The following is a 27,069-nucleotide window of genomic DNA, read 5'->3' on the forward strand; positions in this document are numbered from 1 at the left end:
GAAAGTCTCATGGAAATGGTCAAGTGTCCCGATGACGTGATCGTTGAGCATTTAGTATACTACTTGAGAGGTGAAGCCGCTGTGTGGTGGCAAAACGTCAAGGAAGATGCTAGAGCCTACTACCAGGCTGAGGGTCTGGGGGCTATTCCGTGGTCAGGGTTCAATAGCGCTATGAGAGAGCAGTTTGTGTCGGAGCATATCCGACACAAGATGAGATCTGAGTTTGATTCCTTCATCATGTCAGAGATGATGATAGTCACTGAGTAATATCATCGGTTCCTAGAGCTATCTCGCTATGTTAAGGACATGCAGTTTGGACAGAGAGGTTTGTCTCTCCATTTTGAGAGGGGTTTATCTGCTAATATCGTGAGCCGTATGTCAGCTGAGAGAATGGTAGATCTCTCAAGAGAGATTAGTGAGAGGACTGCTGCTAAAAAGAGGAAGGCTGACAATGGAGGCAACACTCAGTCGGGAAACAAGAAGGGAAACTTCAACCATGCAAAGGCTTTTTCTGGTGAAGCTGGATTCTCAGGGGGATCTCGTGGCTGGGGAAAGACTGGTGTTCAGAGTCTGAGTGACAAATCCAGCCTTACATTCTTCAACTATGGTGGTGTAGGCCACAGGAGGCGGGAATGCACGAGTTACATGCCCGACACTGGTTCAGGCGCTCATCAGGGGAATTCCTCTCAGGGGCCGACTCAGAGCTTTGCTAGTAATCGACCGGGTGGATCGTGGGGGCAACAGAAGGGGACAGAGAAACCATGGCAGCTATAACCGCAGTGGTGGTGGATTTTGTCAGCGTCAGAACAACAGCGCCACCCAGGATTCGGCAGCCAAGCCGAGCACCTCCAATGCTTCAGTTTAGGGAGGAGGGCAGAAAAGCAGGGGAAAGCTCATCATGATGGACAAACAGGAAGCACAGGATGATGCACATGTTGTCACACTACAAGAGAAGACGTAGATAGAGACTAAATTAGCAACTGAGTGAAAATCAGTAGCAAAATGAAATATTTAGTAACAAAATTAGCCACTACATATTAATTAGTCTCTAATTTTAGATACTAACTTATAGGTGTAGCGAAATTAGACGCTAATTTAGAGACCAAATGTGACTTGTAGCTAATTTCGTAGCAACCGGTATATTTGGCTACCAAAATTACCGCAGTAGCTAGTTCAGTAGCAATTTATTGGACCGCTTTAATTCCCGCGCATATTTTTTTTCCTCCACCCGACCCGCTTTAATTCCCGCGATACTTTGTTTTTTCCTAATACTCAGTTAGCCTAATTAACCTAAATCCCCTCAAATTATCTTCTCTCCCATATCCCACCAATTCATATCATATATAACTACCTATGATTATAATTCACAAATAGCTTGCAGTCATTACTTTAATTCTAATTGAGGTTAGATTCTTATATTTTCTTTATCTCTTTGATTAATTTATGTCGATATAACTATTTGCTATGTCAATTTGATTATTTTCTTAGGTTTTCATAGATAATTTGAAAGTCAATCAATTGTTGTTAAATTACTTTGGTTGCTTATGTTGCTTTCATATTAGATTGTTTAATTGAATGGGGGTAAGAGCAAGATAAACATGTTTGATTTGTTTGTTTATGAGAATAGAGGAAGACTTTTGTAATTGGATGTTCACAGTAAAAAAAATAAGTAGTAAAATCCCAAATTTTGAGAATAACAACAATGAATTAGATCAATTGATTGACTTTCTGGGAGTATCAAAGTCCAATAACAACAATGAATTAGATCAATTTTGAGATGTTTTTTTTGCTGGATAACGATAATGGATCAAAGTAAATTAAGTACAAGGTTTCTCCTTTCTTTGCTTTAGCGTATAATTTCGTTTATTAATTTGGATTGCTTTGGAATATTACTAAATCTCATTTGTGACGGTGATATCCGACACAAGCTTTGTTAGAATATAATGTCTTGTTTAGCTGTTATAAAATCAGTATGTATTACTAATTAGTTTGGATTATCGGTTATGTTCCGTTCCTATCAATAGAAATATCTCTATCTGCATAATCGTGTTAAGACCTCACTCCGTTTTATTGATTTTTTTACCTTTGATTAAAATACCCTCACAAAGAATAAAGAGTTAGACAAATGATTGAGACGGAGGGAGTATTATATGAATATGACGGATGCTTAATGTTGTCTTTCCTTTCGCTAGCTAGCTTACGTCAACTTCAGTATGCTATGATTCCAAATTTGTCAACTTCAGTATGCTATGATTCCAAATTTGTCCTTTGTAGAATGAACATTAACTTATGATACTTCCATTAATGAGGATGTTCCCTTATTTTTTTTTAACTCGTATTTCAAGATTAAAGTTAGTAAATTATTTGAGTAACCTCATTTTTTCATACACACTTAATCACTTGGATACTGTTTATGACATGACAGATTGCGTAAAGCCCTCATTTGAGTACCAGATCACTAACTTCAACTTCACTCTACCAGGTATGTTTGACTAGCAACTTTTTTTTTTCTCTTATTTTTCCGTTTTACGTATACGTGGTTCTATCATCATTTAAGTTATGTAATTTGCACCATGCCCGTTAGAGTTTTAAAATTATCAAGGGCGTATTAAAGAGAATTGGAGGCTTTGTGCTCCGAAAAAAATGAGGTCTCAAATATAAATGTATAAGTGTACTCTATTTTAAGGTTTGGATTGAATTCCATCAATAAAACTTGTAATTTTAATGACCAAAATCAGAGGATCGGTTTTCACGCTCATGACTAGACATGGCCTTAGACCGTACATTCTATCAAGTCCCATTATTGGGATTAATTACTGTTGTACTAATTTTAATCAACTATTATGGATTTAATACTCGTAGTATTTGCATTAATCAAAGACGTAATTTGGTAGATGAAAACTTGGTTGTTCACTCGTGAATGCTGCTGAGTCAACATTAAACTTTAGTGAAAATTTGAGCTACAACTTTAGGGTGGCCAACCAGGCATGTGTTCTGTCTTCAAATATCAGACAAGAAGATAAATACAGATTAAATAAAGAAAATCATCAGATACATTAGATCAATGTAACAAACAATGATATCATTCAAATGACAATTGAAATAAATATGTATAAATATAAAATCTGAAATTAGCTAGCTGTCTTATTTTTTCCATTTCCTGTATACGTATTACCTTTAGTTTGTAGTATTAAGCCGGTTTTGTGCGTGTTAATTTCGATTCACCAAACTTAAAATTTGCACCTAAGTTAAAGTTTTACCACATGAGCATATATCATTATCGGTTTAGAGCTCTCACTACAACACTATCGCTATATTGACTCATCCATGCCAATTGTTGATCTTTGAGTGACTTAGTTCGAATACAAACCTTACTATTACTAGTCTCAATTTTGTGTAGAATGTAGTTTATTAATATGTTGCGAAAACTCATTTTGTGATGATAGGTGATGAGAGTGTAACTTATTTTCACTAACTTGAATGTATATTTTATTTAGTCTTTTTGTCAACGCAGATTATGTCGATCGTTCATGGATGTACAAAAGATTAAATGGAAAATATCATCAAAATAACTTTGTTAAAGGAGTGGATGAATTTATAAAATTAGCATGTCAACAAAAGAGTTTCAAAAAGTCATCAAAACTAAAATGCCCTTGTATTAAGTGTGACAGTAGGACCTATTTGGATGTCGACACTATTAAATTACATTTGTACAAGGAAGGGTTTAGTCCAGGATATACTCGTTGGGTTTGTCATGGGGAGAGCTTTCCCCAAGCAGAAAATGTCGTTGACGAGTCATTGTCATTTAGTGCTGAGCCTAATTCCTTTTATGATATGGTTATGGATGCATCGGGTTCTAATATCAATAATAGACAATTAATAGACGATGTTGAAGAGGAACCCAATGCTGAATCAAAAAAGTTTTTTGATATGTTGAAAAGTGCTGAAGCGCCCTTATATGAGCGGTGTAAGTTATCAATTTTAGAAGCTGCCTCAAGACTTACAAACGTTAAATGTGAGTTCAACATTCCTCATAGAGCCATAGATAACATAGCTTCTTTGCTAAAAGATATGTGTCCCACTGATAACAAGATGACAGACACTTACTCTAAAACAAAGAAGTTGCTTGAAGGGCTGGAACTTCCATGTCAGAAAATTGATGTCTGCCCCACCGGAGACATGTTATTCTGGAATGAAGATGAAAAATTAAACCGATGTCGAATATGTAACAGTGATCGATATAGAAAGAATAAAATACCGGAAAAGGTACTAACATATTTCCCATTAACACCTAGGCTGCAAAGACTTTATGCGACTAAGGGTGTTGCTGAAGACATGAGGTGGCACACAAAAAACACTAATGGTAGTGGTCTAATGTCACATCCATCTGATGGGGAGGCATGGAAAAACTTTAATGAAACATATCCAGAATTTTCTAAATTTGAACCACGTAATGTTAGATTAGGATTGTGTACAGATGGGTTTGATCCATTTGTTGGAAAGTCTGGGACATCGTATTCATGTTGGCCAGTTATCCTAACTCCTTATAATTTACCACCATGGCTCTGTATGAAAAGACAATTTATGTTTCTTACTTTGTTAATTCCTGGTCCCAAATCACCTAAGGGAAACTTAGATGTATATCTACAACCGTTGATTGCAGAGCTTAAGGATTTGTGGGAAATGGGAGCTTTAACTTATGATGTCTCTAAAAAAAATAATTTCCTTATGAGGGCAGCTATTATGTGGACTATTAGTGACTTTCCTGCATATGGCATGTTGTCGGGATGGTCTACTGCGGGCAAATATGCATGCCCTTATTGCATGGGAAAAACAAAATCTTTTTATCTCAAAAATGGCTCAAAGTACACGTGGTTTGATTGCCATCGTACATTTTTACCCAAGATCATGAATATAGGTTAAATCGAAGTGCATTCCTAAAGAATAGGATAGAAACATCATCACCTCCACCACGATTAAATGGAGACCAAGTGTGGAAGTGTGTCTCATGCCTACCTAAGGGTACCGATTTTTCATTAGGAAGGAGAATAAAAAAAGTAAGACAGATGGATGGAAAAGACAAATTATTTTCTGGCAGCTCCCATATTGGCGTAAGTTACTGATTAGACATAATCTTGATGTTATGCACATTGAGAAAAATGTATTTGATCAAATAATAAACACAGTAATGGAAGTGAAAGGGAAAACAAAGGACACTATTAGTGCAAGAAGAGACATGGCTAAACATTGCAAGCGTCGTAAACTGAATGTTAATGAAAGCACTGAAAATGCTAGAGAGGTTATGCCAAAAGCACCATATGTCTTAAGTAAGGAACAAAAGAGATCATTATGTGAATGGATACATAACTTGAAGTTCCCAGATGGTTACTCTTCTAATTTAGGGAGGTGTGTCGATATGAAACAGCATCGGCTTTTTGGATTAAAAAGTCATGACTGTCATGTGTTTATGGAAAGATTGCTTCCTATCGCTTTAAGAGAACTTCTTCCTCAGAATGTGTGGAAAGCTTTGACAGAAATTAGTCAATTTTTTCGGGATATATGCTCCTCATTGTTGAAGGTTGAGGATATGGTTCGGTTAGAGCGTAACATTCCTGAAATTCTTTGTAAACTCGAGAAAATGGATGAGCAAAGAGCTTAGAAAGGGTATCAAAAAAATAAGACATACAAGTGAATTCAAGAAGAGGTCTGCTCAAGCATCTAAAAATAAAAAGGGACCTAACAAAGGTATTGCTCATATCCAAGGATCTGTTTCAAGTCGAGAGTTGGCACGTCGTCACGTAAGTACCTATTTTAATGGATACACTAGTTTATATGTATTTGATGGTTTACCAATTTATACTTATATAACTTTTTAATATGTTGTAAAAAGTACGATACTCACAAAGAGATTCTTACACCGGCTGACTGGTTTCGCAAAACTCATATGAAAGAAGATGGAGATTGGGTGGACGATAAAGCACAAAATGTTTGGGTAAGTTATCTATTCTAATCCCCAATTTTATGTTCATAAATGTTTATAGTATAGATGTATTTTTGTTACTCTGTGTAACATGGTTTCTTTTTGCATTCAACTTTGGCTTTATTGCAGGAAGAGTATAAGAAAAAGGCTGGAAAACAAGGTAGCAAGGAAGATAACAATGCATATTTAGAAGCTGCTGGTGGCATCAACAAGGATGGCAGTGTATATGGAATGGGTAGCCTGTCTCAATTCTATTACCCACTTCCTAACTTGAAAAAAAGGGGTAAGAAATTGCCTCCTTCAAGTATTGTCGTACAACTAGAAGAACAACTCGAAACTACAAAGCAAGAACTTAAGACTACACAAGATGAACTCAGGGCTACACAAGAAGAATGGAAGAAGCATAAGGAGACTACTGAAAAAGAAAAGCAAGCATTTCAAAAGACTCTTTTAGATATGAAAAAGGATATGGCGCGTATGTCAGAGGCATTACATTGTAGTGACTTCTCTATCAACACTTCAGACTTTTCGGCTCATGGTTAATAGTGTCTTCCCTTCTCATTTAGATATTTGATAACTTTTCAACCAGGTTTTAGAAGTATTGTGATACTAAACACATGTTTGTTTTTTGGATTGTCAAACGAGGTGTTTGTTTTTGGATTTTTATTTGGTAAAAGACACATTGTTTTTGGATTTTGAGACGGTAATAAAAATTGGTTTGATCGTTTATTAGTTGTTACTAGTTAAATATATGCATTACTGCTAACCATGCTTCTTAAAAATCAATAGTAACCAGCTACAAATGCACATCCGTATCAAAATGTGTCTCCATTTTGCTACTAAATTATTTGGCGCTAAAATGGCTACAAAGAATTCATGCTCTAAAACAGCTACTGTTCACTTTTGGGTAGCTGAATTATCTACTAATTAATTGGACGCTAAAATAGCTACAAAACATTATGTATCTAAAATAGCTACCGTTTATTGTGCGTAGCTGATTTAGCTACAGGTTAATTTGACGCAAAAATAACTACAAATAGTTTTGTCTCTAAAATAGCTACAGTAAATTTTGGGTAGCTCATTTAGCTACAGATAAGTTAGTCTCAAAAATGGTCACAAAAATTGCTACACTACGTCTTTGGTAGCAGATTTAGATACACGGACATTAGTCTCAAAAGTGGTCTCCAAATTAGCTACAGGTAAGTTAGTCGCTAAGTCGGGTCAAGCTAAATGTAGTCGCTAATTAGGTAGCTAATTTAGCGACGAGGGTTTTAGCTACTACTTCATAACAGTAGCAAATGTTGTAGCAAATGCAATTAGCTACCGAAAAACATTGATTAGCTACAGAATATGCAGTAGCTAACGAGTCTTAGCCTTGTAGTGTCACCGGTACCTTTCTTGTTCATAATGTACCATCCTTTGTTTTGTTCGATTCGGGGGCAACACATTCTTTTGTGTCTAAGAGTCATGCCTTGTCCATGGGTTTGGGGATGTTTGAGGTTGTAAAGGATGATGTGTTCATACCTTCTGGGGAGTCTATGTCATTTCTCAAGTTGTATAAGGGTTTTTCTATGGTGGTTGGAGGGGTAGATTTATCGGTAGACCTGTTAGAGTTTCCTATGGACGAGTTTGAGGTGATTGTCGGGATGGATTGGCTGGGTAAGTATGATGCCAAGATAGATTATCGACAAAAGAAAATGTCCTTAAAGGGTCCTAAGGAGGTTATGGTGTCCTATAGAGGGTTTGTGGTGAAACCTAAGTGTAAGTTCATAGCTGTCATGACTTTATAGTCATGTTTGAGGAAGAAGTGCCCCTTGATTCTTTGTCATGTGAGGGATCGGTGAGTAAAGCCGCAGACACCTGCTGAGATACCTACGGTGGGAGAGTTTGATGATGTCTTTCCTGAGGAGATACAGAGTTTGCCGCCCAAGAGGGACGTTGATTTCAGTGTGGGGCTTAAACTGGGAACAGGTCCAATATCCAAAGCACCTTACCGTATGGCATCTAAAGAGTTAGCTGAGTTGAAGAAGAAGATACATGAGTTGCTAAGCAATGGTTATATCAGGCCTAGTGTGTCACCGTGGGGATCCCCAGTGCTGTTTGTGAAGAAGAAAGATGGGAGTATGAGACTGTGCATTGACTACAGAGAGCTCAATCGCGTCACAGTGAAGAACAAGTATCCTTTGCCTAGGATCGATGACTTGTTTGATCAGCTAAGTGGAGCGGGTGTGTTTTCCAAGATTGACATGAGGTCAGGCTACATCAACTGAGGATAGCAGATGAGGATATTCCAAAGACAGCGTTCCGATCTCGTTATGGTCATTATGAGTATGTGGTGATGCCTTTTGGGTTGACCAATGCACCAGCAACTTTAATGGATTTGATGAACCGGATCTTTACACCGTTCTTGGACAGGTTTGTGGTTGTTTTCATCGATGACATCTTAGTCTACTCCAAGACTAAGGAAGAACATGAGGAGCACTAGAGGATGGTTTTGCAGACTCTGAGAGAGAAACAAGTCTATGCCAAGCTATCTAAGTGTGAGTTCTGGTTGGAGGAGGTGGCATTTCTGGGTCATGTGATATCTAAGAAGGGGGTGTCTGTGGATCCTAGCAAGATTGAGGCCGTGACCAAGTGGGAATCACTGAAGAATGTTGCTGAGATTCAGAGTTTCTTAGGTCTTGACGGCTATTACAAGAGGTTTGTGAAAGACTTCTCAACTATAGCGCGGCCTATGACAGCCTTGATGCGGAAAGAGACCAGGTTTGTTTGGGATGAGAGTTGTGAAATGGCGTTTCCAGAGCTCCTATTCTAGCTTTACTAGAGGGATATGAAAACTTTGAGGTATATACCGATGCTTCAAGAATGGTCATGGTTATGTTTTGATGCAGGCAGGGAAGGTCATAGCTTATGCTTCGAGATAGCTAAAGTCGTATGAGGAGAACTACCCTACTCATGATCTAGAGCTGGGTGCAGTTGTTTTCTCCCTTAAGATTTGGTGACACTGCCTTTATGGAGCAACCTTTAAGGTGTTTTCTGATCATAAGAGCCTAAAGTATATCTACATGCAGAAGGAGATGAACATACGACAGAGACGGTGGATGGAGCTGATCGGAGATTATGATATGGAGATCATCTATCAAGAGGGTAAGGCTAACGTTGTTGAAGATGCTTTGAGTAGGAAGAGCGTTCATTCGCTATGTATGGCCATGTCCTTGCTAAAGCTGAGGGATGAGATGTCTAGGATGGGAATCTTCATGATAAGGAAGGGGGATACCATCGGAGACTTGGTGATCGAGCCAGATTTATATGAGAACATCAAAGTAAATAGGAGCTTGATCCTAAGATTCAGGAATGGAAGACAAGAGTGGAGAGTGGGGCAGTTTCCAGGTTTTCTATCCATACAGATGGGAGTGTTCGTTTTGATGGGAGATGGTGTGTTCCTGAGGATGCAGAGTTAAGAGCGTGATCTTGACGGAGGCTCATTGCACTCCTTATTCGGTTCACCCGGGTGGTGACAAGCTTTATAAAAACCTTAAGAAGACTTTCTGGTGGCCAAACATGAAGAGGGATGTAGCTGAGTTTGTGGCTAGATGTTTGACCTGCCAGAGGGTCAAAGGTGAGCAGAGGAGACCACAGGGTAAGATTCAGTCCTTGGAGGTACCCGAGTGGAAGTTGGGGTCCATCTCCATGGACTTCATTGTGGGATTACCTAGGTCACAGCAAGGTAATAACATGATCTGGGTGATTGTTGATCGGTTAACCAAGTCAGCTCACTTTGTCCCTATGAAAGATACCTTATCTAAGATGCAGCTGGCATTAGGTTAAAGGAGGCATGTAGTACGGCTACATGGTATACCCAAGGATATCGTTTCTGATTGAGATGCGAGGTTCATATCCAAGTTTTAGCAAGAACTACAGGAGTTAATGGGTACGACCTTGAAGATGAGTACAACTTTTCATCCGGTAATCGATGGTTAGACAGAACAAACCATAAAGACCTTAGAGGACATGTTTAGGGCATGTGTCATGGAGTTTGGAGGCAGCTGGGAGGATAGACTTGACCTGATTGAGTTTTCATACAACAACAGTTATCATACGAGTATCGGGATGGCATCTTTTGAGGCTTTGTATGGTCGAAAGTGCCGAAGTCTAGTTTGTTGGGATGATAGTTCTGAGGCCGTGGTTTTAGGGCCACAGCTGGTACAGGATATGGTGGAGGAAGTCCAGATGATTCGGCAAAATATGAGAGCAGCTCAAGACCGTCAGAAGAGTTATGCCGATTTGCACCGCAGAGACATTGAGTTCGCAGTAGGTGACAAGGTCCTTTTGAAAGTGTCACCTATGCGAGGTGTAATGAGGTTTGGAAAAGAAAAGTAAGCTAATTCAGAAGTTTATAGGTCCTTATGAGATTTTTGACCGGATAGGCGAGGTAGCCTACAGATTAGCTTTGCCACCAGCTTTGGACAGAGTCCACAATGTTTTCGATGTTTCCCAGCCTCGGAAGTATGTGAGTGATCCGTTGCATATCCTTGAGGTGGAGAACATCGAGCTGGACGATTCCTTGTCCTATGCCGAGGTTCCTAAAGAGATTATTGACCGCAAAGTTCGTAAGACAAGAAATGGTGAGACGGTCTTACTCAAAGTACTTTGGTCTAATCACAATGTGGAAGAAGCCACATGGGAACCCGAGGAAGCCATGCTAGAACGTTTTCCTAGTCTTTTTGATCAGGTATGTTTGGTTACGGGGACGTAAACATTGTCTTTTTAGGGGGGTAGGAGATGGTTGCGTGTGTGTTTTGTCTTATTTTGAGTCGGGTTAGTGAGTCTTGTGGTGTCTTGTGTGGTTCTTTGGCATTGATAAATGTTTGTTTAGGGAAGTCTTTTGTGTTTTGAGGTGTCTTGTTTTAAGGTTGTGTGTGAACTTCGGGACGAAGTTCTTTTTAACGGGGAAGACTGTAATACTACGGTTTTTCTTAAGTTGCATACTCGACCGAGTAGAGCCTACTCGGCCGAGTAGTGCTATTAGTGTAGTCTGTTTTAGTTCTGCTGAGGAATACTCGGCCGAGTATGAAGAATACTCGACCGACTATACACTTTACTCGACCGACTATCCGGTCTGGCGAGTATTAATTCAGCGGTTTGATGCGGGAGTGTTTAGGGTTATTTTATATTCAAAGTCACTTTCTTAAACGTCATTTCAACCCTTATCATTTTACGATCACTCTAATCACTCTCCAATCACTCCCTAATCATTCTCTAGTCTCTTTGTGTGTGCAATTGTTGTAATCCTTGCGTGTAATCTCTTATCCTACTGTTGGTAAGTTTCATTCCCCATGTCATTTATGTTCTTTTAGGGTTACTGTATATATGGAATTTGGGGAATAGGGGGGAATTGTGCAATGTGTAATTGTGCTATATGGTTATTGTATAGGAGGAGACTTCATAGAGGAGCCTTTCTGATTGTTCGATTTCCATACTATTGTTGATTGCTAAGGCAGGGTTTCCCTACTCAGTTTACTTTTCATTGATTTAAGACTTGATTGTATTGTGATTGTCGTTATCTGCTGATCATCAAAGCACGGATGTTGTGGTGATGGTGTTGGTGTGGTTATGTTGTGATGGTGGTGGTGTTATGACAGCTGTGAGGCTATGTATGTTGTGTTTGTGGTGGAGTCACTTGCGGGAGTGGCTTCACACCCTAGTTCGCCCTCCGTGGAACCCGCCACGAGAGGGGATGTGCACATTAAGGGACAGGGATTGTTAGTCGCTCGTTGATGAGCTGGACTAGGTGAGATGGGCTGCGGTCACACACTGGCGGCGAAGATTACCTGTTGCGATGGGTAATCTGGCAGGGCTACACACTTCGGTGTGTAGTCGGTTACTGTGTGAGATCGGGAGACTGGAGGGGGGGGGGGGGGAGGATGATCAGCTGGTTACCTTGTTTGTTTGTCTTATATTGATTGAGTAATACTGACCCTGTTGTTGTTTGTGGAATCTGCTGTGATCCATTCGGGGATGGTGACCAGGCTTGACAGGTATTGCTATTAGTGAGCTCGGGGAAGTCATGGGAGAGTTGTCATCACCAGTCGTAGCATCACAGTAGAGTCTTAGTTATGATTTCATAGTCGTTAGACATTGGATTTATTTTATTGAATCAGTTTTGGATTTGGTTTGATGTAAACTTTTACACTTTATGGTATTTTAATAAATGTGCTCAGTTCAGACGCTTTTGATATATACTAACCCCGAGATGGTAACACACTTTCATGGTAGTGTGGTCCTGGTAAGGCACCTTGGTATGTGGCGGTGTTACATTTATTCTCAAGATCTCATTATTTTGAGACTCTCTTAATCCTAAATCTTCAACCATACTCACTTTCTCTCTCTTACTCACTTATATCTCTCGATTTTGGTTTTTCGCATGGCCTGTTTTGTGTTGTACGATTATGAAGATGAACTAAAATGTTCAGAACTTGTTTTCGAAGATGCACCTTGTTTATTTAACATGTTGAGTGTTGATGATCCGGAGGTTGGTACTGACTTTGAAGATGTGGAGGTTAATGAGGTTGAAGGTAGGGTCGAGGATGAGTCAATGATAAAAGATTGTAACTTTAGCGTGCCTGAATCGTCCGATCTTCAATCTTCTGTTGTTGTTCCTGATTCTTTGGGGGATCTTGACACTTTTGTGCCATAAACATGTCCTGATTTCATGGAATTTGATGCGAGGATGGAGGATCTTGATCGTAAGGCTAACAGAAGGATATTAGCAAGAGGTGGTTCGTTGAGGAAATCTCCAAGTACTTTACATAAATGAGTCCTAGGAAGGTTTGGGTCCCGGAGCCGAGTCGGTCAAGACTTTACAACACCTACAATCGACTTATTTCTTCCTAATCAACTATATGCATGGTCTAACAAGCCTTGAGGTAGTTTATGTCTTACAAGTCTTGCTGAAAGGATAAGAGAAACATGCTAGCTAGGTTGTCAATAAAGCATTTTATCTAACATGACATGTGCATAAGTTGAAAAAACAATAAACAAGCATAAATATGATCTCATTAAGCATGAATCTTTCCCATGATTAACTACCCTAATCCCCCACTAATCCCTAGTTAGGAAACTACTCACTCATTATCATGGAAAACATGTTAACAATGGTGTCAATCATCTTAACAAGTATAAACATGATATAAGAGTAAAACAATAAGCAAAAAAGTAAAGAGTAAAGAAATTATAACAATCTTAAGATGAACAAATGGAAAGGAAAGAATAATAGAAGAGAACTTGATTGATTGATGAAGAGTTGTCAATTCTCCAAATACTAACCAAATAATCTTCAATTACCCAATAAGAAATCTTGAACAATAATTAAGGAAAGATTAAAGTGCAATTTGTGGAAAGATTAAATGCTAATCTATTCTAATCTACTTCTAATGAGAGCTTTGCCTACACTAAGAGGGCTGAATTCCCACTTAGAGGACTTATCCTTCAATTTATTACAAAGTGAGAATATATAGTACTACAAGAATTAGGTTAACTAAGGGCTTAAATGACGATTAGATCCATAAGATGAAGATTAGTGCCTTGCAAGTCCTGAAGGAGCCTCACGATCTGTCCATGTTGGACGCTCATACTGCAGAGAGAGATGCCCGTCCGGTATTTGGGATGCTCGGTCTGAACCTTGGGACGCCCGGTCTGAGTTTTGGGACGCCCGGTCTGAGCTCGGGACGCCCGTATCATGGGTCAGCTTGGTTTCCTCTTCTCGTGACTTCCTCAAGATTCGTGGGGATTAGTGAGGGGTCGTGGAGGTCTTCATCATTGCCCATTTCACTTGATTTATTGAAATAGGCCTTTGGTGTTAATCTTCTCTTTGGTGCTTGGTCGTTATATGCTATCAATTTAGCTCCGCTTCACTCCATCTAGTCAAGTTAGTGCTCTTCACCTACAAAGGGCATCAAACCTCATAGAATATGCATAGAAGGAGGCTAAAGACAAGAAACGACCCTAATATATACTAAAAAGCATAGGAACTATGTGAACCCCCGCAAAATCGCTAAGAAAATATAATTAGAAAATGCGGAATTTTAGGAAACTTTTAAACTTTTTTTAAAATTTAAAGCGCGGGTTCAATAGAACCTAAAACATAAATAAAGAATGCGGAAAGAGATTTAAGTTTATACAAACGTGATAGTCAAAGATGTGGGAAAATATATCCCTCGAATGACAAGGCAATAAAAGGTGAGTCTAAGCAATCCTAATGAACCGACTACTAGTCCAAGGTGCTCGCTAGCTCACACGTCTAAACCCCACGAATGCATCTTCACAAACCTGTCATTCATGTAAACATGAAAGCCACGGTAAGGTTCTCCCAGCCTAAAATTGTCAAAATGAGCATAACAAAGAACTCAATTAAGTAAATCATATAAGATACTTACAAAAGACATGAACATCAAGTTTATATTTAAACATGACAAATAAATGAGATGGAATAAGATAGGTCAATATAGCATGATAAAGACTTAACTATTCATGTGAGATAATTAAACAATACACCCTCCAATCTCATTTAATGTGCCCCTTTCCCTTTCCATCCACTTTTCTCATTGTTCCCTCTTTCCTCATATTTTTGTTGTGAAATTACAACCTTGTCCTTGTTAGTTTTTCTGATTTACTAAAATTGCCATATGCTTGGCCCACAATTTGTTTACTTAACCCAGCCCAATTACCCCATCCCAACCCTAATCTTTGTGTGTTAATTACCCCAACCCAACACTAACCCAAATTAGCGTATAATCCCTCCCGCCCTTTATCTCTCCAGAACATTCCATCAAACCCAAGATCTCACTAGCAACCATCGTTCCTTCACCTTCTCTCTTCCGCTATATCCATCTTCATCTCTTTAAACATTCTTATCTTTATCTTCCTTCATTTATTGTAATACTACGGATTTTCTTAAGCTGCATACTCGACCGAGTAGAGCCTACTCGGCCGAGTAGTGCTAATGGTGTAGTCTGTTTTGGTTCTGCCGAGTATGAAGACTACTCGACCGAGTATACACTTTACTCGACTTACTATCCGGTCTGGCGAGTATTAATTCAGCGGTTTGATGCGGGAGTGTTTAGGGTTATTTTATATTCAAAGTCACTTTCTAAAACGTCATTTCAACCCTAATCATTTTACGATCACTCTAATCACTCTCCAATCACTCCCTAATCATTCTCTAATCTCTTTGTGTGTGTAATTGTCGTAATCCTTGCGTGTAATCTCTCATCCTACTGTTGGTAAGTTTCATTCCCCATGTCATTTATGTTCTTTTAGGGTTACTGTATATATGGAATTTGGGGAATAGGGGGGAATTGTGCAATGTGTAATTGTGCTATATAGTTATTGTATAGGAGAAGACATCATAGAGCAGCCTTTCTGATTGTTCGATTTTCGTACTGATGTTGATTTCTAAGGTAGGGTTTCCCTACTCACTTTACTGTTCATTGATTTAACACTTGATTGTATTGTGATTGTCGTTATCTGCTGATCATCGAAGCACGGATGTTGTGGTTATGGTGTTGTTGAGGTTATGTTGTGATGGTGGTAGTGTTGTGACAGCTGTGAGGCTGTGTATGTTGTGTTTGTGGTAGAGTCACTTGCGGGAGTAGCTTCACACCCTAGTTCACCCTCCGTGGAACCCGCCACGAGAGGGGATGTGCATATTAAGGGACAGGGATTGTTAGTCGCTCATTGGTGAGCTAGACTAGGTGGGATGGGCTGCGGTCACCCATTGGCGGCGAGCATTACCTGTTGCGATGGGTAATCTGGCAGGGCTACACACTTCGGTGTGTAGTCGGTTACTGTGTGAGATCGGGAGACTGGGGGGGAGGATGATCAGCTGGTTACTTTGTTTGTTTGTCTTATATTGATTGAGTAATACTGACCCCGTTGTTGTTTGTGGAATCTATTGTGATCCATTCGGGGATGGTGAGCAGGCTTGATAGGTATTGTTATTGGTGAGCTTGCGGCAGCCATGTGAGAGTTATCATCACCAGTCGTAGCATCACAGTCGAGTCTTAATTATTATTTCATGGTCTATAGACATTGGATTTATTTTATTGAATTAGTTTTGGATTTGGTTTGATGTAAACTTTTACACTGTATGGTATTTTAATAAATGTGCTCAGTTCAGACGCTTTTGATATATACTAATCTCGGGCAACCGAGATGGTAACGCACTTTCATTGTAGGGTGTTCCTAGTAAGGCACCTTGGTATGAGGGGTGTTACAAAGTGGTATCAGAGCCGAAGATTCCGGCACCTAAACAAATGAATCTAATGAACTTAGAGAGTCTAAATAAAATGAACCCGGTGAGAGTTGTTTGGAGCTACAGCAAGGACTCGGGAGACATCCCGGAGTCGCAATTTGGCCCTCAATAACTCAAGCCGGTCACATGGGGGAGTGTGTTGAGAGTTGTGTCATGTTTGTGCATGTATGTGAAGGTTCATGGTGATAATAGGTGATGGTCGGAAAATTGTATGTGGAATTCGTAAATATGGTGAATGGGAAAGTAGTATAAGGGACGGGTAGATGAATTCGGTGAGTCGGATTTAGCATGTGAATGATTGGCATGATTGTATGTTTATAACGTGACATTAAAATTCCTGTTGTTATATGTTTGATGATTGGGATAGAAAGCATGATATGTACCATGTACTATTTTTGACCGTCTTTGGCATGACTCGGCCGAGCAGAGCGGGTACTCGACCGAGTAGGGAGTACTCGACCGAGTAACCAGGCACTCGACCGAGTGTAGTTTTCCAGTAGGTAGCAGTTTCTACTGGATGTGTTTACTCGACTGAGCATTTGGGTGTACTCGACCGAGTAGAGCATACTCGGCCGAGTGTTGTTTATTGATGCGTGTATTTTATATAAGGTTTTTACCTCATTTTTACACGCATTTCTGTACTATTTATGTAGCATCTAGCTACAAATACTCCCGAATATCCTACTTTGGTTCGTTTTATGTAATTTGCAGGAATTAACCAAGGAGGTGCTAAATCGAGCCTTAATTCGTCCCATTTGCATGCATTTATGGAGAACGAGGAGCCGGAGCTTGGAAATCTAACACTTGGAAGACGCTTGAGCTAGTTTCGGGAAGTACTTTGATGTCTTACGTGCCAAGATAGCTCGATCGAGTAGATTTTCTACTCGATCGAATGCTTTATATATTGGAGTTGCTCGATCGAGCAGTTCAAGCTTACACAAGAGAATACATTGCAAGGAGTGCTCGATAAAGTGGTTTATTTTCACTCGATCGAGAGGTTTGATGGCTAGTTCCTCGATCGAGTGGTTTATTTCCACTCGATCGAGTGGTTTATCCTGCTTTAGACTTTTTCCGCCTAGTTTTCGTATAGGCTTTTGTAACGAGTCCATAGGTTAGGTTTAGAGAGTAATTTCGTATATGATAGAGGCAAGAACAACGTTACTGGGAGCCTTTCTCACTCACCTTTACTCTATACTTTGCTACTGCTTCTTGGATTTGAGTTTTCTTTTCTACACTTTTGCTACTCAGATTCGGATTTGTATTGGTACTCTTATTCTTCTTTAATCCCTTAATCTTAATTACTGCTTTAATTCCTTCTCTCTTTATTTGTTATTGATGGGGCATATTCTGCACCCGCGAGTCAACATATTGAGCAAGGTCAAAGCTAAAAAGACAGCAAGTCAACATATTAATTGCCTAACCGACAAAGCATGTCGGCCTGTCACTTGGGTCTCGGCTCAGCAACTAGCCGGCCGAGAGGCATATCCGCGTACTCACATCCAGTCCCCTCGGCATGGAGTCAACCAGGCCTGCTGGCCTATCATGGGTTCCTTGGCCGAGGGCAAGACAGTCTTTTCACCTGCTACGCCACTTGGCCACTTTGCCACTACGTGACAAAAGGTGAAAGATCTATAAATACTCATCATCTCTCATTGAGAAACTAACTGAAGAATCTGGTATAAACTCCCTTATCTTTCTACAATATACTTTGCCAAGTTAACATACAACTTATCTCTCTAAGTTTACTGACTTGAGCGTCGGAGTGAGTACGCTCGGTACCAAGCCGAGCCCTCAGTTTGTTCATCTTTTCAGGAGAGAGTGAAAGGAAGAGACAAGAAACGACATCATTCTACAAGCTCAAGTGGTCACAATCCTGCTTCGGAATTACACCCGGAACAATTGGCGTCATCTGTGGGAAGAGATACTAAAAGCTAGTCACCTACATTACAAAAAAAAAAAAAAAAAAAACCATCCAGCGAGCTAAGAAGATGTCAAAGCAACAAGAAACTGTGATTGAAGGAACTGCATTCTTCCAGGATGAGACGTTCCGTAATTCTGAGATCGGGCTGTCCCCCACCGGCCGAGTCACTGAGTCGGTGATGTTCGGGATGCCGAAAGAGCCAGAAACACCGCTGCCTACCGACCAAGTCACCGTCATGGGACATATGGTCGATGCGGCCAAATTGAAGCTATTCCTGGACCTGATGGGTAGTACGCCGATCACCCCTGTCACGACGACGGTCACCGCAACGCATCCACAGGTGACCAGGGCCCATAAAGTGACTCCGAACAACTTGACCGGAGCGATACAAGGAGCTGGGCATGCTGGGACGCCGGCAGAGCCCGTGGTGCCAGTGGCAGACCTGAGTCCTTCCCCCACTCGCGAGAGGAAAGTGTCGCCGCGGCAACAACGAGGCCAGCCCCGAAGGAATGAAAGAAGTCCGACTCACCAAAGTCGGATAAGAAGCCCTTCCCGCCAGAGGGAGAGAAGCCGGACTAAGGTTGCGAGGAGCCGATCACCGCGTGTCATTCGACACGTGGTCAGACAGCCCCTCAGTACCTATGTCCTAGAGATCCCTGTGCCGACTAAGCTGAAGCTGCCGCCCTTATCATACAAAGGGGATAGCGACCCGACCGACCATGCCGAGGCTTTCGAGTCGTACAAGTCGGTATAGGAGCAGCCTGATGAGGTGTGGTGCCGAGTCTTTCCAACGACCCTGCACGGGGTGGCTCAGAGTTGGTACAAGGGGCTACCTAATGGCTCGGTATACTGTTATGCCGACCTGAGAGACAATTTCATAGCCCAGTATGCTTGCAATAAGAGAAGGGCCGTGGAAACATCAGACCTCCTAACTATCCGACAGGGGGAGGACGAGTCCCTCCGAAGCTACGTGAAAAGATTCGACTCTAAGGTTCAGCAGATCCGTGAGCTGAACACCGAACTGGCGGCCTTCGCGCTGATGAAAGGCCTCCCGAAAGGCGAGTTCAAAAACGAGCTGATCAAGTGTGAAGACCTCAACTTAGTCTCCGCCAGAAAGATGGCAGACCGAGCCGTAAAGGTGGAGGACTATCACAAAACCTGGGTAGGCCACAGTGAAGCTGGGCACCCAGAGAGGAAGAGCCGCCGGGACAACATAGATGAAGGACGCCGTGACGGGAATAGGTCACGGCCTGAGAGATTTAATAGGAAACAGCACTCGGCGGGCACCGGGGGGAGTTCGGGACCGTACAACCAGAAGCGGTACAGCAGTCTCACCCCCCTGGTCGTCTCTCCAGCCGAGGTATAGTCCTCCACCTTTACGGCTCGGTCGGCCATCTTTCTGGCGGAGTCTAAGTTGAGGTCTTCACACTTGATCAGCTCGTTTTTGAACTCGCCTTTCGGGAGGCCTTTCATCAGCGCGAAGGCCGCCAGTTCGGTGTTCAGCTCACGGATCTGCTAAACCTTAGCGTCGAATCTTTTCACGTAGCTTCGCAGGGACTCGTCCTCCCCCTGTCGGATAGTTAGGAGGTCTGATGTTTCCACGGCCCTTCTCTTGTTGCAAGCATACTGGGCTATGAAATTGTCTCTCATGTCGGCATAACAGTATACCGAGCCATTAGGTAATATTTAAATAGCTTTTACATACTATTTGGTAGCGTCAATTTCTACTCGCATTTTTGAATTTTGAATATTGTTTTCCCATTGGAATTATTTGGCAGGCTTCCTAAAAAGGGCTCCTCATTTCCAGTTTTCAAACTTGGGAAGGCTCCCTTACATCGCCATATGGCTCGCGACTCAATAGGTTGCTTCAAGATGTTCCTGTTTCTTTTCCAGCACTCGTCTAGGATGATCCCGACTTCGGTTAACCCGAATACAGGACGGATCAGATCGATGAGTCTATATTTTACACTTTGTATTAGCAAAACACTTTTCTAAGACAAATGGATCACGATATGCACCATAAACGTAATTCGGTAAACTGATGTTTAATTTCCGTCTTTCATGCAAATTAACACTAAATCAAACTCAACATCAATTACTTGATATTTGGATAAACGACCGACATAGCAAAATTCACATCTAAGGTTTAAACTTGTGGATACGCATTCATGCATTTACCCGTTTTATCAATTTCTGCATTTAACAAACCAAGATCGATAGAGGCCGCTACCGCGAAGGGGATTCGGTGTCCGATTAAAGGGCTTCCCAATATGTACCCTCACTTCTTACTCAGAAACATTGGATAGTGGACGACCTTATCCAGGTCGAACGAGAGTCATTCTAACAATAGGATGCTAAAGAGGGACGATTCCTTATCTTTAGTACCTATGTCAAGCACCGCTTTTTGCCTTGATTGACGTAGGTATAAATTGGATTCGAACGGTTTTCAGGCATCCCATAATTGCTTGGTGGCAACTCCGAACATCTCTACATCAATTCGAGACCCTTACCGAGATGAAACCGACCGATCTAAAATGATCCGGTCAAAAGCATTTATTACGCCGCCTAGCGTGGCTTTCAGACCGCTGTATGCCCACAGATTGGCGTGTTGGTGGGCCTATGTCCACAGATTGGCGACTCCGCCGGGGAGAACTAGGACACTTGTGTCTTTGCGATCCCTAGATGGTGAGACTCGAATGAAGTCTTGGTTAAAATGCATTAATTGATATTACGGTCATAAGTCGGGTTCCTTGTCTGGGCTCATAACCTATCCTTTATCGACCAATTCGCTCGTCCCGTCGGAGTGAGTTTTCTCAACCACGCGTTTTGAATACTGATTGCGTCAAGCATACCATTTGCGTTACACATTTTTGTTTTGTCAAAGAGCACTCATTTCATTCGTGCATGAGGCTAGGGCACCAACCTTACACAGTTTATTTGGATTGGCATCCCGCTCGAAAATCGGGGATTGATCGCTTGGTGTGTAACCACCATTTTTAAGCCAAAACCCGTGCAGCATTATGCATAATATAATGAACTGCGAGCGCTTATGTGCTATGTGATCATATGTCCTTCTGTGTCATTTCCAAACTCTTAAAACACCTTTTTACGCCGTCATAATGGCCATTTCAAACCTCGGTCTTTCGCCAACCATTGCACACCTTTTTATGTCGTCGTAATGACGATTTTCAAACCGATTTTTACAACCGCTTCAAAAGCACCTTTTTATGCCGTCATAATGATGATTTTCGAACCTGTTTTTACAACCGTTTCAAAAAACACCTTGTTATGCCGTCGTAATGACGATTTTCAAACCAGTTTTCAAAACCGTTTAAAAACCAACTTTTTACGCCGTCGTAATAATGATTTTCAAACTGGTTTTTACAACTGTTTAAAAAAAACACACACCTTTTGGTGCCGTCATAGTGGCCGTTTCAAAACACGGATTTATAACTATTTTGCGCCGACTTAGTGGGCTTTTGCGCCGACATAATGGACTTTTTGCGCCGACATAATGACCCTTTCAAAACCCGAAAATGACACACCTTTTTTCGAGGCTTTTCAAATCCAGAGGACAACACACCGTTCTCGAGACCACAACAAGTTCAAACCTTGCAAATCTCGATTTCCAAAATGCACGATTTTGTATTTCAAAGCTGTCTTTGGAAACAACACATCGTTTTCAAAGCCACCGCAACTCTAACTAAAACCGTCTTTTGAAAACAAACCTAAGACGACCCTTTTCAACTGGCCGACTCTTTGGAGATCCCTACTCTTCGAAGGCCGTCCATAAAGCAACAAATGAACCTTTTTGAAAATTTTTATTTCGAAAATTTCAATCCACCACTCCAATTCCGCCTCATGTATACAGAGTCAAAGCAAACCTACTTATGGGTCTTTACTTATGAGTCGTCTCACCTCGAGACTTGTTCAACGGCGTCACGCCATTACATTGAACGCGAGTCAAATCTTAGTCAATGCCGTCGCACCATAAATCGTGTTAGCACCGAGGCACCACACACGGTCGCCCTCGTCTCGTTGGGTCCAAAGTATCTTCCCGTCGTTTGTGTTGTCTGCGTTTAGTCGTTAAACCATGTCGGATTCGAATGTAACGTGAGCCATTTTTTGCCTCAGAATCATGACCCCATCTTCATCTTCGTCCAACAACAACCACGATGACAACTGAGATCTCACGACTGCTCAGCTAGCCATCCTGCTCACAGCCTTTAAGGTCACTCTAGACAGTTTCGAGACCCGTATCGACACTCTGGAAAACAAGGAAACATTGAGAACATAATACTCCGCCTTTAATCAAAACTGAGAAAAAGCTTAAGCTCTTGGAAGAGCAACTCTTGGCCCGTGGAAACAACATTCACTTCGAAAACAATCGGAGGTTCGAGCCCGTCGGGGATCAACTGGCTGACAATTTTACCTTAACTGATGTACCTAAGTTCAAGTGAGTGGAGGACCCACTCAATCAAATCCGAGCCTTCAAGGATTACATATACATCAAATGGGTCAAACAGGAACTCTTCACTCGGATCTTTCCATCGTCCTTAGAACTGATACCATGCCAATGGTATTATTCCCTCAACCGAAAGAGCATTACCACTTGGGACGAAGTCGCCGTTGAATTTGCTAAACAATATGCCCACAACGTCGAATTCCAAGCCAACACCCGCACTCTTGAGGTCCTAACTTAGAATGACGAAGAGGGATTCACCGAATTCCTAACCCATTGGAGGAGGGTGAGCACCCAATTGGTCAGTAAACCGAGCGAATCAACCTTGGTGGAGAAATTTGTCAAATATCTCCGCTTAGTTTATGCCAACCTCCTAAGATATCAGAACATCAAAACCTTCCAGGATCTGGAGATCCTCGGAACTCGAATCAAAGATGACCTGAGCAAGGACGTTTTAGCCAAAACAACGGGTAGAGGCTATCAGGGGTCTACATCAACTGGATCTCATCCTTACGGTCAAGCAAACAAACTTGATGAGGTCAACCTCCTCGAGCAACTACAAAGAAATCTGAACGTCCCCAAAGGTCGTTCACCAACTTGGTATCGACCTATGCTAGCGCCCTAAAAAGGCTAATATACCAAGGGAAACTACAACCAATTGGTCCCACTCCGGACCCGCCTGAAGCAAGGAAAACCGCATTTGGAACCTAATGCCTATTTCCAATAACACCAAGCAAGGGCCACGGCACATAAACTTGCTTCATGCAGAAGCACGCCATCCAGGATATGATCGAGAAAGGAGAATTGCCCTTACCTCCGCCAGCAAAACTAAACAACAAGATAAAGCCCTTGGGACTCCACGCCATCTTCAATGACGAGCCAATTCTATATTGCTCGCATCTCATCTTACCTATTGAGGACGAGATCAATGCCTTGGAAAAGGACACCCCGGACGGGATGTTCGTATTTAGCGCCGCAACCATGCTCGCCAAGTTTTAGCAAGTTGAAGAAGCCATAGCCAGTCTCTCAGAAAGGATCACCCGACTTGAGGATGCTTACCACCGGCTGATATTAAACCCACCAAAACCGGAACCACGCCCAAGGGAGGGTCCTTCAAGAACCCTAAACCCCCAATTCCAGAAGGGACTACTCCCGCGACCATTCTGGCATGCACCTCATAATATAAACCGCCATAATGAACCCCACAATAATCAACCTCACAAAAACTACCCCCACAATAACTTCCCTCACAAAAACTATCCTCCGAGGAATACCCCTTCAATGTACCCTCGCGACCCCGAAATGAACGGCATTTGGCGAGATGACATAAATGATGACTACATTGGCTCCGGAAAGGGCAAACGCGCCAAAGAGATTGATCACCTTACTCGATCTGGGCGCCCTTACCATATCCCAAACAACACAACAAATAATCCGACAACAACCAATTACCAAATCGTCCCAGACGTGGACGTTCAACCTAGGGTTCCCTAGAACTCGATTCTCAAGCAAGTGCAGAAGGCAAGGCCGAGATATCCATTTGGCAACTGATCGCCACATCCTTCGAGCACCGGTAGGCTTTGCTTTAAGCCTTGGGGAAGTTGACAGTGCCTTCCACCTCCTCTCCCGAAGAACTGGTAGCCTATATGACCAGGGATGTCCCTGACTTGAACAACCCAATCATCTTCTCCAACGAAGATATCCCTCCTAACAAAAGAAAAAGTGAAGGACCATATATTGGTCCTCCTCTCACCAAAACCGGTGGCCTTGCTCTCCTTAAGGAAGTTTTGTTCTTATATTTTCTAAGACACTCAACCATTAAAAACACATGCAAACTCTCTCTTACCTTGTTCATCTTTCTCCAAAATTGGAGAAATAATGATCTAAATTGTTCAAATCAAATTACTAATATTATTAATGTAATATATGAGTATTAGTAATCAATTTTAGGGTAAACTACTAAACTAATATCTAGCTAATATTATTTAGTGGGGATAAGGGATAATCTTGGGTGCAATCAAGAGGAGAATCTCTACTTTGGGATTTTTGGAAGATCATCCTAATATTCATTATAGCTCAAGAACTAACAAGTAGGAGATCTTGTTGGTGCCCATAATAGCCGAAATATTCATATGGTATGAAATGATTTTTTCTTATTCTTTTCTAGTTTTGCATGCATAAGATCTTTAATTTTTTATGACTAAAACTTTAAACCAAAATATGTGATATTTAAAATATGTTTTCCAACAAGAAGAACACTTGATGAATGACGAAGAGTTGTCAAGTCTTCAATAGACCCCAAATAGTCTTCAAATTACCCAATTAAATCTAAGAACACTTGAATGATTAAAGTGGAATTAAGATTTGATTAATATTGAATTGAGTAAATACAACTTAATAAACTTGATTAATAATATATAAACTTGATTACTAATATCCAAAACTTGATTCTTAATCCCCTAACACAATGGGGTATTTATACTAAGTACAAGTATTAGGGTAACTAAGGGCTTAAATGACGATTAAGTCCCTAAGAAGAAGATTAGTGCCTTGGAAGTCCCTTAAGGAGCCGCCCGACTTGATCTTGAAGTATGCTCGTGCTGCCCAGGGATCCGCTCGACCTGACGATGAGACACCCGGATTGAGGCTTGGGATGCCCGACCTGAGCTCGGGTCGCCCATATTGTGAATCAGCTGCACTTCTTCTTCTTTTGACTGCCTAAGGATCCGTAGGGATCGTTGAGGGGTCGTGGGGGTCTCCATCATTGCCCATTCTATTTAGTTTATTCACTTAGGCCTTTAGTAATGGTCTCTTCTTTGATGCTTAGTCATTAGATGCACTCCATTTAGCTCCACTTTGCTCCATAAATGCAAGGCTAGCAATCCTCTCCTACCAAAGACACAAAACCTCAAAAAATATGCAAAGTAGGGAACGAAAGATAAGAAATTACCCTAATAAGTTCTAGAAAGCATAGGAACAAGGCTAGTTCGGGGACTAAATGTGCACAAGTATGAGTCACATCAAATATCCCCAAACCGAACCTTTGCTCATTCCGACTAGAGAGGTGACTAAAACTACGACCCTTATTAATACTACTAGCCGATGTGAGACAATTAGCGGGTCTCACTCCACCCCTTCAACTCACAACAAGACACCTATGAGGTAAGATGCCTTCTTGTAAGGAAAGGTGGGGCTTGCCAAAATGACGATGCATCCTAACATTTAAGCACACAAGAACAATTAAGGGATGCTTCTACAAAAACAATAGCCACTTTCCTCATCTAAGTGGCGGAAATAATCTAAAGGGGAAGCAATCTAAGGGTACACATTCCATTGTAGATATTATTGCTCCAAGTTACTAAGTCTAAAAGGATACCAACAAATCACGTCCAAGTTGTGTCAAACTAGGGTACTTTTATCCTCAATCGCTAAATGCTTTTGTCAAGAGTAGGCTCCCCATGGTGTTAGAAACACTGTAGGATAGCGGAATTCGCCTTCTTGCCTAGACAAGAGGAGGGGTCATCCCCTATACACCATGCAACAAATAAAGGATCATCAATGGATAAAAGGGATCAATATGCTTTGAGTTTCACAATGGTTGTTTGCTTTTGTTTTGTTTTCCCCCAAATATCTTGTGGCATTTGTCTTTTGAGAACATTTGTTTGCCATTTTTTATGTTTGGCAAATTCATACTTGGTAAATTCTTTGTATTCTTTTTGAACATTTTCAAAATAACCCCATTTTGTAGCAAGGGTACTTTTATTGAAGTATAGGAGTCTATTTTTGCTCCTCTTTTCATTGATGCAATTTTTGCAATCTTTTTTACTTTCACTTTGGTACGTTGAACTCAAATTGGAGATTTATTGTGCCCATTCTCTTTGTATTGGCAAAACATGATGATAGAAATAAAAGAGCGGTGGCGTGGCATCAAGGGTTACCTTGGCATAAATGGTAGCCAAGGAGTTATCGCACCACGAGGTATTCTTGACTAGGCCGCAGTCCATAGGTCAAAAGATACTAGTATGACACATCCTAGGGTGTCTTGAAGGTATTCTAGAAAAAAAAGTCTCGAGGAGAAAAATTATCTACAAGGGCCTATATACAGTTGCCAAGCTTCCCAACTAGACATTTTAACAAAAATTTTCCTAATATGCAACCACATGCCATGATGCAACCAACATATATATAACCTAATGGAAATGTTACTATCACTAGTATGCCATATAATCTCAATGCAACTCCTAAAATCACATTGGTTTGTACGCATAAAAAAAAAAGAAGCCACATTGTCTTTAACATATAAGAGGAAAAAGGAGATTTGGAAAGAGCATACCATGCGATCTTCATATTGCTCATGCCTCGAATGTGGCGTAGTCGGTCCCAAGTGATATGAG

At 41.2% G+C, this 27,069-nt stretch overlaps 2 protein-coding genes across 2 annotated transcripts; both read left to right on the forward strand.

The window, feature by feature from the left end:
- The first annotated feature begins 306 nt into the window (after positions 1-306).
- LOC141601812 (uncharacterized) lies at positions 307-4,923 on the forward strand. Its single transcript, XM_074422118.1, has 3 exons — positions 307-712; positions 2,426-2,482; positions 3,515-4,923. Exons 1-3 carry the CDS (start codon positions 307-309, stop codon positions 4,921-4,923), a joined length of 1,872 nt encoding a protein of 623 aa, XP_074278219.1.
- A 265-nt stretch (positions 4,924-5,188) lies between these two features.
- LOC141601814 (uncharacterized) lies at positions 5,189-6,706 on the forward strand. The gene is made up of 4 exons (XM_074422119.1): positions 5,189-5,515; positions 5,601-5,798; positions 5,891-5,992; positions 6,110-6,706. The coding sequence occupies exons 1-4, from the start codon at positions 5,189-5,191 to the stop codon at positions 6,521-6,523; spliced, it is 1,041 nt and encodes a 346-aa protein (XP_074278220.1). The 3' UTR covers positions 6,524-6,706.
- Positions 6,707-27,069: the final 20,363 nt, after the last annotated feature.

This window comes from Silene latifolia, chromosome 9 (assembly GCF_048544455.1).
Source record: "Silene latifolia isolate original U9 population chromosome 9, ASM4854445v1, whole genome shotgun sequence".
Classification (NCBI taxonomy): domain Eukaryota; kingdom Viridiplantae; phylum Streptophyta; class Magnoliopsida; order Caryophyllales; family Caryophyllaceae; genus Silene; species Silene latifolia.